This window comes from Carassius auratus, unplaced genomic scaffold, assembly GCF_003368295.1.
Source record: "Carassius auratus strain Wakin unplaced genomic scaffold, ASM336829v1 scaf_tig00026611, whole genome shotgun sequence".
NCBI classification, from domain to species: Eukaryota; Metazoa; Chordata; class Actinopteri; order Cypriniformes; family Cyprinidae; genus Carassius; species Carassius auratus.
The window spans coordinates 523512-540366 of NW_020525536.1; the positions used below are offsets into that span (position 1 = coordinate 523512).

A 16855-nucleotide genomic window follows, 5' to 3' on the forward strand; every position below is an offset into this window, starting at 1 on the left:
TTTTTATGTATTTTTTTATGTTTTGGTATTTCTATTATTTTTTAAAGTATATTTCTTAAAATATTTGCCTTTCAAACATTCACATTTTAAATGTATTTTTATTTCAGTTTTTGTACTTATGATTTTAATTAGTTACCAAAGCAACATTTCAGTTTTCTAAGTTTAAGTTTAATTAAAAGTATTTTTTTTAACATGTTTCTTCATTTAATCTTTTAAATTTCAGCTTTATTTAAATTAAGTTTTTAATTATTTACTCATTTAATTTAAGCTTAGTTATCAGTATCAACCATTCAGTTTTGCTGTTTACAAAAGAGCATCTTGAACGTTCTGCTATGGAAGAAAAATAAAATCTGCCTTTTTTATAACAGTATTTGCATTTTCGGGTTAATTATAGAATAGTAACATAAACACCTTGCACAATTTTCCAGCTGAGATATGCTAATGGTAAATGTCACCAATAGATGGTCTTGATATTTTCATTTTTCCTCTGACAACAGCATATACTCATTTTCCACTGTTGACAGCCCAGCTTATGCAAGATAATAATATGAAACTCCACTTAGTCTAAACTCAGGCGGTATACACTGATAAAGCTGTATTTTATTTATTTATTAAAAAATAAATGTAAAGAATCAGAAACATGAATCACTAAACAGACTCAGTCAAATTGTTTTTATTCTTCTCCTCTTGGGAGATCTCATAATAAATGTGTCTGAAGGCCTCTTGAGGGCGCTTGTGAGCTACACAAAGATTGACACATCTGAGGATGCATGGTATTGAAATAATAATAATAAAACACAAGTACAGGCCTATATTGTACAAAGTTTGATGCTTAAACCAAGCAGTTTGGTGCAGGAGAGCAGAGGGATGAAGGGATTTTGTGTCTGTGATGCGTGATTACGTTGGGATCTGCCAAAGTCCCAGCCGGTGTGTTACTGCTGGCGTTTAGTGCAGCACGATAGCACACATCTTATTCCCCGGCGCCTCTGTGACAATCCTGGAGATCAGTTTGAAATAATGAACACGCTCACACACACACACACACACACACACAAACTCTCCATCTTGTCCTTATGATGTTGTCCTCACAAGGGGGAAATGTAAGTCTGTAACCGCTGTGGAAACAGGACTGACTGGGTGTTCTGCTGTTCTTCTGTTTATTTGCAGGGCCAGCTGATCAATGCCGGGAAAGTGTTAACTTCTGGTCACCTCGTATGAACTATGCACCCAGAAAAAATTAAATAAAATAATGTTAGAAAGAGATTGGAGAGAGAGAGAGAGAGAGAGAGAGAGAGAGAGAGAGAGAGAGAGAATTTGTTAGTTTTGCATTTTCTCAAAAAAAAAAAAAAAAACTTTCCATTCAAGTAAATCAGTTTACCTGGAGGCCATTTTGGCAATGAACTAGTTTTCTATGTAGGCAAAAGTTTGTCAACATTTCCAGAGTTTAACTTTGTTAAAACGAGCAGCAATGCAATGTGATTCATTGTAAGGATAAAATTAATTTTAGAATAAATTAAATTTAGATTGAGTAATTTCTAACCACAATCAATCATATTTGTGAGCAGGTTTTCTCACCGGTAACATCTTGTGGAAATGTCCCTAAAGGAATAATTTACCCCAAAAAATGAAAATTTGCAGGAAATGTACTCACCCTCAGGCTATCCAAGATGTACGGTAGATTAGTTTGTTTTTCCATCGGAACAGATTTTGAGATATTTAGCATTCCATCACTTGCTCACCAATGGATGCTCTGCAGTGAATGGGTGCCATCAGAATGATAATCCAAACAGTTGATAAAAAAGATCTCAATAATCCACAAGTGACGCATAAATAAGCGAAACCAGTTCTAAATAAATATGTTGGTAGATTTAAAGCTGCAGTTGGTAACTTTTGTAAAAATTTATTTTTTACATATTTATAAAACCTGTCATTATGTACTGACAGTAGAATATGAGACAGATAATTTGTGAAAAAAATCAAGCTCCTCTGGCTCCTCCCAGTGCTCCTATTGCCATTTGCACAAATTCATCCGCTCCCGGTAAGAAATCAACCAATCAGAGCTGCGGTCCGTAACTTTTTTTTTGTGTTCAAAGTATACAAAATGTATATAATAAGCGAGTACACCATGAATCCATTTTCCAAACCGTGTTTTTAGTCTGTCTTGAATCACTAGGGTGCACCTATAATAAGTGTTTATATTCTGACTATTTTAGATTGCTTTGGGGGTACCGCGGCGGAGTAACCCAGTACCTTTGTGATGTTAATTGACCAACTAGATTTGTGTGGAATGATTATTGTGATGGACTCTCATTCTGACCTCACCCATTCACTGCAGAGAAGTGATGTAATGCTATTTTTTTTTCCAAATCTGTTTTGATGAAGAACCAAACTCACTTACAGGTACTGTACATCTTGGATGGCCTGAAGGTAAGTAAAAGTTTTATCAAATTTTACTAAACATTTAATATACAGTAGGGTGATGTTACCATGTATCCTCTCTTTACCGGACATGTCCCCTTTCGGAGCTAAAAAAAAAAGCGTTTGGCCGGGATTTCTAATCGACAAAAATGTTCAGGATTCGGCTTTTGCAGTCTACAGTCACCATTCACCGTGCATTTTTGAATTAGAGCCCTGCGAGGGACTGTTTTCTTAATGCTGCTGAATTTTAGACCATTATCCTCCGCACCTGTAACATGTATATTTCACTCCCCAGATTGTTTTGTGTCCATTCCGCCTGCTCCCACAAACATTTTGTTTTTCATGGTATTGGGCTACTTTTGCCTACTTTTGCCAATTGGTTGATTCTCCCCCATGGGTTAAAGGTTTGAAATGTTGAATAAGTTACATTTGCCTGAAATACTTGTATTGGAACATTTTGTATTCTACAGTATATGATAAAACTATGATGTTAAGTTTTTTTAGCTGTGTTTATGATCAATATACATAAAATTTACTGTAAAATATATATTTTAGGTTTGGAAATGACAATTTAAATGGTTGATATTTGGGATATAGACCTTGCACCCACAGTCCTCATTCTGGAAAACTAAAATATGGACACCTTATTTAATAAGTCAGCTTATTGCCACAGGGCATTAAATATTCCATTAAATATAGTATAAATCAGCTGTTAAAGCCTCCAGCAGGGTTTTCACAGCAGCTCTGTGTGAGTTAAAGCCAAGTCAACAACTGCTTTCTCTCCAGGTAAAGCGTTACCGCTTGTTAATATTTTGCAGAGAAAGAAAATTATGCCTTTTTGCCTTAATAGCCGAGATCATTTGAAAAGGCTCTTTTCATAGAGAAGTGTTATTATTCTTCTCTTATATTACTAAAATTATATACTGTTTTGTTGTCTCTCTTGCACGAGTCAATTCAGTTGACATTCTCTCCATGCAATGGTTGTGTATTTTCATTATCAGATGGCACTGACAGGTGTATAATAAGCACATTCAAGTTTAACTCTTCGCATTCATTATATGTGGAAAGAATGAAGTCATGTGTTTTAGAACAATCAATATAAAAGCCCTAATGGCGTATAAACACAATGAAGTCCATAATGATTATAAAGACACATCAGAAAGAGGCAAAATGTTATTAGGCATCTGATCGCTACATGCATTAAAAAAGTACACAATGAATATGTACGAAAGAGCATACCACTTTTAAAGCAGTAAATAGCATGTAAACTAAGCACAGTATGCAAATGTTCTCAAATTAACTATCGATTTGTCTAAATGATCAGTTTACAGTAGAGCTTACACAAAACGTATTAATAGAGAAGTGTAGTTTACATGGTGTACCACCTACTACTTTAGCATGTTATTCAGAATGTAATATTAGTCAATTATATACTGTTTATACACTATATACAATTACAAAAACATGAAAATATTACATTTGGTCAGTCCAATCAAATAATGAATCAAGAAAGAGGTTAAAAATGTCAACTTCATACGTTATGGGGATATAGTATTCTACACATTGGGATCTTTTGTATATGTACTGAACATTTTGGCAACATTTGCATAATGCAAAGTGTATACTATATACTGTTTGGTAGTATGTGACTGTCTGACAAGAATACACTCATGGTAAACAGTTTTTTCTCACCTTCCTTTGCCAATATGACACCGTGGGATTCGTTTCACTTTGCCACCTTACAGATGGAGGAAGAATAAAAAAGAGAGGAGAGAGGTTTGGGGATTTAAATTGTAATGGTTTATAAAAGGAACAAAAGCTGTCGCTTGTACATAAAAGGTCCATTTTGGAACCTTAACGTTACATATGATTAATTAAAGTGAACATATTAGAACCTAAAAGGAACAAAAGTGTACCTTTTGAAAAGGTACCTCCCCAGTGACAGCTTTTGTCCATTTATTTTTGACTGGATTGAGAGTTGAAAATGAGTTTACTTACAACCAAGCACCATGATTCCCATCACAAAGAGAACTGCGGCGATGGTTAACCCTACATGACGTAGATTGGAGTAATCTGAAATAAATAAATAAAACAATAAACTTAAGTCATGTTATGCATTAAACACGATGCAGAACACACTAACAGAAGAATCCAGTCGAGCAGTCTGGAAACATACATAAAGTCACATTAATTTTAATTTCATGCTTGTGTGTGGATGTCACAACAGACTTTCAATCATCGAGTGTCTCTCACAGCAAGAGAAGCAACAAAAGTCAATTTTATAAACAAATCCTCAAACTTTATCACATGCAGCATTCAGTACACACAAAGCAGGTAACCCCCCCCCCCCCTCTCTCACACACACACACACACACACAACACATGCTTTAAAGTAACAGCGAACCGCCATTAAACACCCTTAACTGATGAAACTCTGAAACATATTCAGGCTCTTATAAACTTAGTTCCTGGGGAATGAATGCAGAACAGAGACATCTTCGGGTCACAGCTAATGAGGCTATTTCCTGAACATCAGATTTCTTGTAGCTGCCCTAACAATAGGAAGTGATTGAAGCAGAGGCTGTCGCCAGGTCATAAGCTTTCAACTACAGCTCTTGAGACAGTAATAGTGCTCCTGAGCTCGGCACATCTGCGCTTCTTATAAACACAATACTTTCCACTGACAGAGAGATTGAGTTCCTCCAGTCTTTGTGGTTGAATGCACTGACAGCAGCTCGTACGCTGCTGTACCAGAGAAATCAGCAGACAATTAATTGGTAATGAGTTCCACAAGATCACCAAATGTGTCCATGGACCACAAAACCAGTTATAAAGATTCATTTCTAAAAAAATTATATTTTAGATTTAAAAATCTTAATACTGAGAGAATCACTTTGAAAGTTGTCCAGATGTTCTTAGCAATGCATATTACTAATTAAAAAATAGGTTTTGGATATATTTACAAAATATCTTCACGGAACATGATCTTTACATAATATCCTAAGGATTTTTGGCATAAAAGAAAAATGTATAATTCTTCTCCATACAATGTATTTTTGGCTATTGCTTCAAATATACCCCAGTGACTTAAGACTGGTTTTGCGCTCCTGGGTCACAAATGTGTGGTCTATTAATGTTATTGTTAAGGGAAAGTCTTTAAAGAAATAGTTCAACCATAAATTTGCTGAACATATACTTACCCTCAGGTTATCCAGATGTATATGAGTTTGTTTCTTCATCAGATCAGATTTGGAGAAATGTAGCATTATATCACAATGGATGCTCTGCAGTGAATGGGTGCCGTGAGAATGAGAGTGCAAACAGCTGACAAAAACACCACAATAATCCACACAACTCCAGTCCATCAATTAAACTGCAGGCTTGTAAATAAATTCAACACTAAGATGTTTTTAACTGTTGCTTATATGGCTAAAATAAAGCTTTTCATTCATAGTGTTGCTTTATCCAATATTAAAAAAAGTAATCTCATCTGAATCAGGAGAGAAATATGCACCGATCAAGCCCTGTTTACAAGTGAAAACAGTCCAAAAGTCTAGTTCTAAACAAATATGTCCGTGGATTTTGATGTGAGACATCAAAAGGGGATGCACTTTTATATTGGAGGAAGCTTTATTATCGATTATGTATTTTTTGCCAGCAACAAAGTTAAAAAAGTTTTGATGGATTTGTTTATTATGATGTTTTTATCAGCCATTTGGGCTCTCATTCTGACGGCACCCATTCACAAGTTATATAATGCTACAATTCTCAAAATCTCTTCCAATGAAGAAACAAACTCATGTACAAGTCGGAAGGCCTGAGGGTGAGTACATTTAAGCAAATTTTTATTTTTGGGTCAACTCAACTATAATTACTAAATTATAATAATGTTATTTGAATAACACTGCTATTGGATTTCTGTGACATTCCTTCTGTTGTGTTTTTTCATCCATTAAGTGAGAATCTATAAGTCCAGTCACTTGAAAAAATTGTAGCACAAACAACACATAATTTAAAGTATCATCCATATCAAACAGTGCGGCACGAGTTACAGATGACATACAATACTTTGGGTTAGAGGTTTGCTCTAGCAGTAATCGTGAAGTCTGCATCAGTGAGAACTATTAATGAAGGAATGATTAAACAAATACTTACTGTAATTAAACGGTTCGTCCCATTTCTTGTCTGTTGAGGAAATTGCAAAATTTAGAGAGATGTTGACATCATAAACAAGACCTAAAAACAGTCCACATGCCTATAAAATGTAATAGACTCTATCATTTTCATAATATTCTAAATAAGCCAGTAGAATATGTGTGGGTGTGTGTGATCATGGTGATGGATTCATGAGCCTTCTGCATCTAATGAGAAGAAACAATCTTTCACTTATCCACATCACATGATCTCCAACACTAATTTTCTATGATTCAATCAAAGTTGTGTTAATAAGATGCAGTTTATGCAAATGACTTTAAGATTTGATGGGTTAAATTGAAAGAAAATCAGTGAAATGTAATGAAATATATATATATATATATATATATATATACACACACACACACACACACACATATACATGATGTATGGTTTATTAGGATCAGACAATATTTGGCCGATATACAACTATTTGAACATCTGGAATATGAGGGAGCAAAAAAAATAAAATAAAATTCAAAATACTGAGAAAATCGCCTTTAAAGTTGTCTAAATGAATTCTTAGCTATGCGTATTATTAATTAAAACTTAAGTTTTTATATATTTACAGTAGGAAATTTACAAAATATCTTTACTTCATATCTTAATGATTTTTGCCATAAAAGAAAATCGATAATTTTGACCCATACAATGTTTTTTGGCTATTGCAAAAAATATACCCCAGTGACTTAAGACATGTTTTGTGATCTAGGGTCACATTTATGTAAAAAAAAAAAAAAAAAAAAAGAAAAAAAGAGGAAGATGAGAAAGTTTTACCCCACTTTACAGGTCTGGCGGCCTCGATTCTGGAGGTGGTGGTGTTAAGGGTCGCTTCAATGAGAAAATGAGAGGGAAGTGAGGTCAAGGAAAAAGACAAAGAGAGAAACCTAATCTAGCATGTACATTCTTTTTCTCAAATTCACAGAGTTATGAATAGGAGTGATCTTTTGAATCCCGTTTTTGTCCATAATGTAGGTTGACAGCAAAGACTTTCCGAGTGAAAAGCAGATGCTGCTTCTTATCGCAATCCTATGGATTTGTCCGTAATAGCTTCTAATTTAATTCCAGCAGCACTCATTCTCTGTCCGGCCCTGTCTTTCAAATTCAATTTTTGCATATTTCAATGGCCCTGCTCTCCCAGGATATATGGTTGGTTGATTCTTCATAAAGCATATCAGCTCGCCGCGACAGTGCTCCTCAATCCTGCTGAAATGCTGCATTATCTTTAAGCCTCTCAGCATGGAAAGAGCCTTGAACATTTTCTAATTACCTGCTAATTATGTGTGCCCTTGATATAAATTGCATGAGTAAAGAGGAAGCCTCTCAGCTATTCATGCAATCCTGAGCTCCGTTACCCTCCCCCAATCCCCCAATCCCACACTGAAAGTCCTTTCACCAAAACCAAAGTTGCATTTCAGTCAGAATCAGGGCTTACGGTGTGCGGCAGATGTCTTTTTGGAGGTCACCGAGGATGGCACAGGGGATTCTGTAGAGTCTTCAGTGTTTGCTGCAGTTAGGGTGAGGTTAGAATCCTCTTCTTCTGGGCTCATTGTCACCTCTGTTGTTTTCAAGTTATCTGAATGAACAAGGCAAACACTTTCATGATTGAATTGGACTAGAGACAAATATCGCCAGTTTATTATGCCACCAAAAATCAATTCCTTCTGTGACAGAACACAATTTACGAAGACATTTTGTACTGGACCTGTAACTCAGTTTAGCTGTATTGGAAACACTTCGATTCAAAACCGCAAACAAATTGGAAGTGTAGAATAAACATATACTGACTATAATATAAAACATAACAGGCAATCCTGGGATGGTTATGTGGTTATGCTGGGAAATAAAAATGTAAAAAAGGAAATCAAATTCCTACCCTTACCCTCGTCTGTGGGTTCAGTGTTATTAAACGGAGGTGTGGGGCTTGTCATTGGTGCTGGGGTCTCTGTTTCTGTCACGTTCTCAGCTGCAAAACCTTTATAGACAGAAACACAGAAACATTTTGGCTGTGGTTAGAAAACTTCTTCATGAAGATGGAGAGTTTGGGTGTGGAAATCTTGTGCTCTTCAGGTCTCTTTAGGTATTATGTGGGATCTTTTGGATGCTGATCACATCTCATATTTTTTTGGAGTTGCTGAAAAAGTATATTTTCTGGGATACAGTTCAAGATCTTGGGATATTGATTTCCCAGGGGTATTTTCAACAATATACCTAGGCTATTTTTCAAAAATCTTTGAAAGCTGATGGCTATCTTGTAAAATTATTTATAGCATATAAAAATACTATTACCAGAAAACGGTTTCAGCAAACCCCTGCTTAAAATGGGCAATTGATAGAAATATATTACGCAATTTAAGGCCCAAAAACGGATTGATTTCAAAGTTACAGCAAGAAATGCAGTTTGTATTAATATTAATATAGACACCACATACACACACACACACACACACACACACAAACACACACACACATATAAACACTATATAGCGGAAGGAAAACAGCAGCAGCAACATGGCTTTAAGAAAAGTTTGGACACAAGAAATGGAGATATATTTTCCAGAACAGATCATCACGCAAACAGCTTGCAGCACAAGTTTTTTTGCAAAACAACAACAACTTTTTAGCAGAGTTGTTGTCAGCTCGTGCAGTGTGTGACAATTAGTGTGAGGGGGCAGATGCAAAAACGGTATTAAAACTTGCCTATTGTTTTTGTTTAATTTTCAGCATTTTCCGAGCTTCTAATCTAGACTAATGAATATATTTGTTTTGTAATTTGTTAATTTGTGTGTAAATGTCATCACATAAATTAGGCTATAAATGTTTTATTTATCATCTATATTTGAAGCGTTTTGGTGCCACATAATAATAATACGATTACTGGAAGTGGTAGGCCTGTTTTGAGAATAAAGTCAAAATACAAGAATAAAGTCATAGCAAGACGAGATTAATTGATGTAATATTTTGAGAATAAAGCAGTGTTTTGCATGAATAAAGTTAATAAGCAGATAGGAAATAATGTTTAATGTTTTATTAATGCTTTTTGTGTTCAAAATGTGCACATTTTATCATGAATTGCAATCAATATATGTGCTTTTCCCTTTTTAATACAGTTGTATCATGAAATAAACATGAATGAACAGCAGAATGCATGAAAGATAAAGTACAATGTAATTAATGTTTAATCATGTAATAGTTCTAATTGATTCACATGCTTCTTGAGCTGAGTCAAATACAGCGATCTCTCACAACACATTAAAGAGCCTAAAAAACACATTTATTGTTTTTATTTCATGATAAAATGTACAGAAAGCTGAACATTTGCATTATATTAAAAGTAACAAAGCGCAAAGAGCTGTTTTTATGTTAAATACGTGTGAAGAATGAAAGGTTGGACGCTACAGAAGGTTTTTTAGGTTTTTTTTTGTTTTTTTTCTGTGTGTGTGTGTGTGTGTGTGTGGGTTGGGGGGGGGGGTACATGAATTAGGCTAACTTGTGCAATTAAATTATTCATGCAATAATAACTGATAATAATATTAGTAATTTTGCCTAACCAGGAATTGCTGCAAAAAAAAGCCAGTGTCCCGAACATTTGCAGAAATGTCTTCATAAACTGTGTGTGTTATGGCTGAAACTGTGTGTTATGTCCCCTTTAAAGGCATTTAGACTATCTAATACCATTTTGTATTCATACACAAATCACAAGTGTCAAATAAAACTACAGAAGGAGAGAGAGAGAATATTAAATTGATACTTCCATTAAGGCTGCAGAGACACATATTTGAGATTGTTACTAGAGCATCTGATTTTTTTTTTTTTTTTTATAGAGCATTACCAACAATCTCCTTCTGACACCATTATGACTTATGAGTGTTTGAAGAACACATTCAGTGATCCGCGCCGGCTTCAGAGTTCGAGTTTCCACACACACAAGCAGCAGATGAATGCAAATGTATTCTGTGGCAGGCATAATAACAGTGTGGTGATGTAGAGTGCAGCGGTTTGTAATGAAGGCAGGCCTCTCATAGACCCTGCCACAGAACAAGGACTAATTGTGGTCTAACAGAGATGGGTCACGGCATATTTGTGTGCATTTTCCGGCTATGTGCAGTTTTTCCAATGAATCCCTTCACAAGATGAATGGCCACATGAGACTGAGCAATTCTACTGGCAAACACTGTGATTATTGCAGAACGGCTATAAATCAATCTTTTATTGGAAGTATTCATCTGAAAAAGATTAGACCCACTGGTCATTTGTGGTTTTGGGTAATGTAGGATTTTATTAAAAATATGCATTATCAGATTATGCTGACAAATGGTTGTGATGTATACGTGTAACGTCATAAAAGACGGTGTGTGTGCATGTGTGAAAGAGAGAGGAGAAGAATCATGATAACTCACTTCTGAAGACGAGTAACAGGAAAAAGGCGGCCCCTCGTAAAATGATCTGAAAAAGAGAAAACACCCATAAACACGAGTACACAACCAGGTTAAAAACACTTCTCCTTGACTGTGGAAAAAGGTGACTGTAGAAAATTGCTTTGAGATTTTCCCACAAAGCATTGCTGTTATTTAAGTATTCTATGCTATTGCAACTTTAAAGTAATGTGAACCCATTTTACTTCCATAATGTGACGTTTGTAAAATTGGAGGATTTTTTTTTCTTTTTTCTATTTGGAAATGACTAATATACAGTGAAAAGTAAATAAAAATCAACGCCCCCCCCCCCAGTTTTGATAATAATGATAATAATAATAAATGTTTCTTGAGCAGCAAATAAGTATATTAGAATGATTCCTGAAGGCTCATGTGAACTGAGGACTGGAATAATGATGCTGAAAATTCAGCTTTGCATCACAGGAATAAATTACATTTTACAATATATTAACATAGAAAACAGTTATTTCAAATTGAAATAGTATTTCACAATTTTACTGGTTTTATTGTATTTTTGATCAAATAAATGTAGCATGGGTGAGCATAACAATCCTAATTTTCTGAATGGTAGAATATTGTAAGTAGTTTCATTTCAGATTTCATGTTAAATATTTAGCAAGCATGCATGTGTCATGGTGCTTTACGGTTCTCTCTTGCTACTGTAAACAATCTGCCTGTGTAATGAAAGCATTTTGAGATGAAATGTTTTGACATTTCCCAACATTATCATTAGCCAATCAGTTGCGGTTGTTTTGGAAATGTACGCCAATAAAAGGCCAACAACAGAAGGCTGCCAGTGTTTCTGCAGGGAGGGGTTGAGATGAGCAAGTACATAACACAAACATTGGATTATGACACATCAGATGACAGGCTGGCATTACAGGCACCAAGCTCTCCATTAGTATAATCAAACAACTGCAGGACCAAAAATAAAGCGGTTCTGTAGGTGTGAAAGAACAGACTGCCGCAGACTTGGCCAAAGCTCATGGCTTTAAATATGAACCAATGACAGCAGAGTCTTAGGGTGTGAAGGAGTGTGGGGTATGATGCGTCACTGGGTAAACTGTGTCAACCCCTTGGCAAGCCACGAATTATAAAATAAAGCATTTTATTTTATTTTACCTTTTCAAAAGTTTGGGGTATGTAAGATTTGGAAGTCTTTTATGCTCACCAAAGCTCTCATTGTTTGATCAGTTATACAATAAAAATCAGCAAAATGTTGAAATATTATTAAAATTTAAAACAACTGTCTTCTGTTTGAATATATTTTAAATTTATGTAATTTATTCCTATGATGCAATACTGAATTTTTAACAGCCATTCCTTGAGTCTTCTGTGTGACGTGATCCTTCAATCAAACTCAAAACATTTATCTGAAATAGAACTATTGTTTACAAAAATGCAGAAGTCTCTAATGTCACTTTTGATCAAGTTTAGTGTTCTTGCTCAATAAAAGTTTTTTTTTTTTTTTTTTTTTTAATGTGGGCTAAACTATGTCCAGTGTGGGGTAAGTCAATTTCAAAACTAACAGTGAAAATCAGATTTGCATTCAAATGCAGGAAATGTTATATTTGTCTTGTTGATAAGTAGGGATAACATTTTCTAATAATCAAATACAGAAATGTTATCAATAACAATCAACACATTTTTTTTAAGTGATCTCTACATAAATGCTGTATGTTTAGCTTCATGCTGTCTCGTCTGATTTGTTAACACTATTACAACAAGCCCTGCAATGTTCCTGACTGTACCAGCTTCCTCTAAGCTAGCAGAAACGTGGACATAGCATGTTCTGCTGAAATCTTCATATGGAGCCCATGCAGCACAAAGCCTTTGTGTCTTTACAGTTTAACTGAATCTGTCTCAGTTAAGTAAAATCTTCTTGTCAAAGATTATAAATGCATCATATCAAAACTTTAGGCTAAACATTTTCTGAATAAATGAGCAAAAACCAAACTAAGTTACAACTAACCTTGCTTTCCCCTACAACATCAAAAATGAATGGTTGTAGTGCCCACTTACAATTCATGTGAGTCTTGCTTCACATCACTTCCTGTAATTGTGAACCGCTGCCACGTGTTACTACTACACATTCAATTTGTTGAAAAATTAGATCAAGCCCCTCATTCCTGTCTTGTTTAACACCTTTTAATGCAGAGACGACTGAGTCATAAAGCGGGGTATGAACATAATTCAATGTCTCAACGGATCTATGCAATAATATATTCATACTGGCTACAGCTTTTAAAGTAACATTTCAAACTTTATAGAACATGGCATTAACTATTAAAATAAGAGTTTGAATGCAACTTTTTAAGCTGTCATAAAAAATATATATATATAAATTGTGCCTGTGTTTTTCATGTCAAATCTAAAAAAAAATTAAATGCACTAATACATTTGCCTCATTGCAAAATAAATAAATAAATAAATAATAATAATAAATAGGTTTAATACACCCAGCTGACCATTTGACGTGAATAAATAAAAATGTATTATTATTATTTACATTTAATTGTTCCTTTCTATTTTATTTTGTGGCCTCTATAAGAACTTTTTCATTAGAAGTAGCCACTTTGATCCATGCGAGGGCAAGCATGTATTGAACTGTGGCTGTGTACTTCATTTTCTTCTGCAGGTGAGTGACTGTGTTTACTTGTTTGTAAAGACAGATGGTCCTCTGGGTCTTCCATGATCGATGGATCAGATGAACGAATAGGCTGGTCCACAGTGATCTCACATGCTTGAAGCACGTGTGCCTCTTGCTAAGCATATCATGTTCCTCTCTATCTCTACATCTGCTTACCTTGTAGCATCTGTGTATCACTCAAGCTCAGAAACTCCAAAACTAAGCACAAATATTTATTATTTGATTTCACTTACCTTGCTGTTCATTTTGATCTTGCGTACCACATCCAATCGGAGTCAAACAGAGCACAGCATCTGCCGGTCTGATATAACTGTTGGTTAGTGCACCACGCCCTAACGCTGAACTTCCTCTCACGCTCAGTCCTTCTCACTGGTGCTGAGGCCCCTCACTCGTGTCCACATCTGCCAGTCCTCTTTTATGCCCGTCTCATCAGCTATTGTCTACAATTCAAACTATGTTAATGCCAGGCTCTCTCACATTCTGTGTATCAGCACTGTAACTCATTGTCTGAGCAGCTCTTTGTGTCGGGTCTGTATTTGTGTATGTGCAACACATAACCGAGAGAAGTGTTATTTGATTGCATTTTAATATATTTTTATGTATTATGTATTAATTATTTTATATTTTATTATTTGTATAATACAATTTATATATATATATATATATATATATATATATATATATATATATATTTTTTTTTTTTTTTATTATATTAATGTCAAAAATAAATAGTGCTAGGTCAAGTTGATTTTATTAGTCGGTTAAAAAAAAATAAAAAATACCACAGGCCTGTATGCAGGAGGGAAATTAGTCATATTTTGACTTAGAGACTAACTAACACTTCAACCACCCAGAACACTTTAGCAACCAGATCAGATGCAAACTCGCCTCACAATTAACTAGGGAAATGTAAAAACTGACTTTTACCCCCCAGGTGTTTCTCATTTAATTCCTAATAATTATTACAATGCATTATCTTCTTGTTGATCCACCAGTTCACATTTATAACTCTGTGTGATGCTGACTACAAAATTTGGGTGGATTTTCTCATTGATCTGAACAAAAACAGAAGATGGGATGATTGAAAATGGAAATCCATTCTTTTGACAGTAGGAGACGCTTTCAGAAGGGTAGAAATATAGCAGTTTCCCTATGAGCACTAGCATTTTTTTTTTTTAGGGACTTTTGATGACAAACCTTTCTGTCTTCATAATTGAACGCTGTTATGAAGAAGCAGACTTGAAGTCATTTGCCCATCATCCAATCACTTTGCTCTGTTGGTGAGATATTTAAGACATCTTATCTTGTGAATTTTCTCTCATGCCGTGCATTGTTCTCCTTCAAATGGTTTAGATAAGTGACACACTGTACACACTACTATGTAGACTTCTGTGAAAACAGAAGGAAGGAAACCATGTAACCCACAAATGTGGTAACGAAGCAGAACACCATGTTCCAGAGGTTGTCATGAAAGCAAGGCCTCCTAGTCCTAAAATTAGGTTAGACTACAATCACAAAAGTACTGAACCATTGTTTAGCCTCTCTCTGTGATGTTCAAGATCTGTAATGAACATCACAGGATCTCTGAAAACCCTCCTCCTCCTACATACTCCAACATTCCTTGAGAAATAAATTCAATTTCACAATTCTCAAATGATCAACATCCTTATCTGTCCCTCTGATTCAATAGTAGTTGTAAAGCACGGTCAACTTAACCTGTGGTATCAATAGACCACTGCTTTGTCCCCTACATTACCGTCTGTTCTGCAACAATGAACAACAGAGGATAGCCAGAATTCAACAAAGAGGAGGCAGACCGCCCCGTCCCCATGTCACGTTCTCAAAGCTGACCCCGCAAAACCCAAGATTCCTTCCTCTCCTCTTTTTACATACTGCTACAATTTGTCACAATATTTTCAGTTTCTTTAAAGATACTATAGCTATATTTAAAGTTAACATTCTTGGTGTTAAAGAATGCTAGGCTACATACATTACATTCTTCAGAATTTATTACTTTGTGTTAAACAGCTGTAAGAAATGTATACAGGTTGGGGAAAAACCTAATGTAAATTATGCAAATGATGCATTATGCCTTTAATGGGCCTTTACTTCTTTAGCGTAAGTCTAGCATTTTTTCAATCAAGCATTCGAGCATTTGTCAGTCCACTAAAAGTAGTTCAGACAGCCAGGAAAAGTGATATTTTACCAAGATCTAGTTTTTTTTTTTTTTTTTTTTTTTCACTTTAGCACTACCTAGCATAATGAAGAGTTTTAACAAGGCCATTAAGGAGCACCACTTAGCCTCGGGCAGGGCTGTGTACAGACATTTTGAGGGGCAATGGCCCAAAACAAAAAAAGGGCACAAGGAGCGTGGGTTCTTGTTAATACGATATAAATATACAGTTAAAAGAGAAGACAGCACACTCTGTAATAACTGACTTTATTGTAGAGGTTTTGATTAGTGTAGGCTGCTTCTGTCGCATCTTCAATGGAAGTAGGGGAGAGTGGGGTAAGTTGAGCCAGTGCGTAAGTTTGCCCACCCCTGCATCTTGGCAACTGTACACTTTTACTGCCATGTGACCATGTATTTTGGAACCAGCCATCATTTCTGCCAGACTGTGAAAAGGAGAAATGCATTGGGGGAATGGAAGGCACCATGGCCGTAGCCAGTGTTTGGAAATTAGTTCTTGGTGGGAATTGTGTTACAATAACCCCACTCATTATATACACTAAACACTAAAGACAGATATGTAGATGTTTGTGAAATATGTTTTCTCTGTATTGGAGGAATGAGCATTGCGCCATTACTTTAGGTTAGGAGTATATAATTGTATCAGTTAAATATTATTATTATTATTATTATTATTTTCAGTACATAGGCCTATTGCTGTTATGTATATAGTTTTCATTAATAACCATTGCTATATAGATGATAACTTTGTCTAGTGTCCTTATGGATGTTGTTACCATGACTTTTTGAACTACAATATGAAATAGCATAGACATAACATACTTTGTACTAGTGTTATATGCTACTGTTTTGATAGTATTGATAAAGTTTCTGACAGATAATATTGTGATGTGTGTTTTTATTTATTTTTTTTTTTTTTTGGTGTTTGCCTTGTCATATGTGGTATCCTGTCAGAGACACCATCTC

At 35.1% G+C, this 16855-nt stretch overlaps 1 protein-coding gene across 2 annotated transcripts; it reads right to left on the reverse strand.

Moving 5' to 3' along the window:
• Positions 1-658: 658 nt before the first annotated feature.
• LOC113078809 (FXYD domain-containing ion transport regulator 5-like) lies at positions 659-14078 on the reverse strand. 2 transcript variants are annotated; one of them, XM_026251122.1, is made up of 9 exons: positions 13932-14078; positions 11013-11058; positions 8489-8587; positions 8048-8188; positions 7390-7443; positions 6574-6603; positions 4417-4491; positions 4111-4156; positions 659-1219 (listed from the first exon to the last, which is right to left on the reverse strand). In XM_026251122.1, the coding sequence occupies exons 1-9, from the start codon at positions 13941-13943 to the stop codon at positions 1195-1197; spliced, it is 528 nt and encodes a 175-aa protein (XP_026106907.1). In that variant the 5' UTR covers positions 13944-14078; the 3' UTR covers positions 659-1194. The 2 variants fall into 2 exon arrangements, with proteins under 2 accessions (XP_026106907.1, XP_026106908.1); XM_026251123.1 differs by having other exon boundaries at positions 8495-8587; positions 13932-14075.
• Between the last annotated feature and the right edge of the window lie 2777 nt (positions 14079-16855).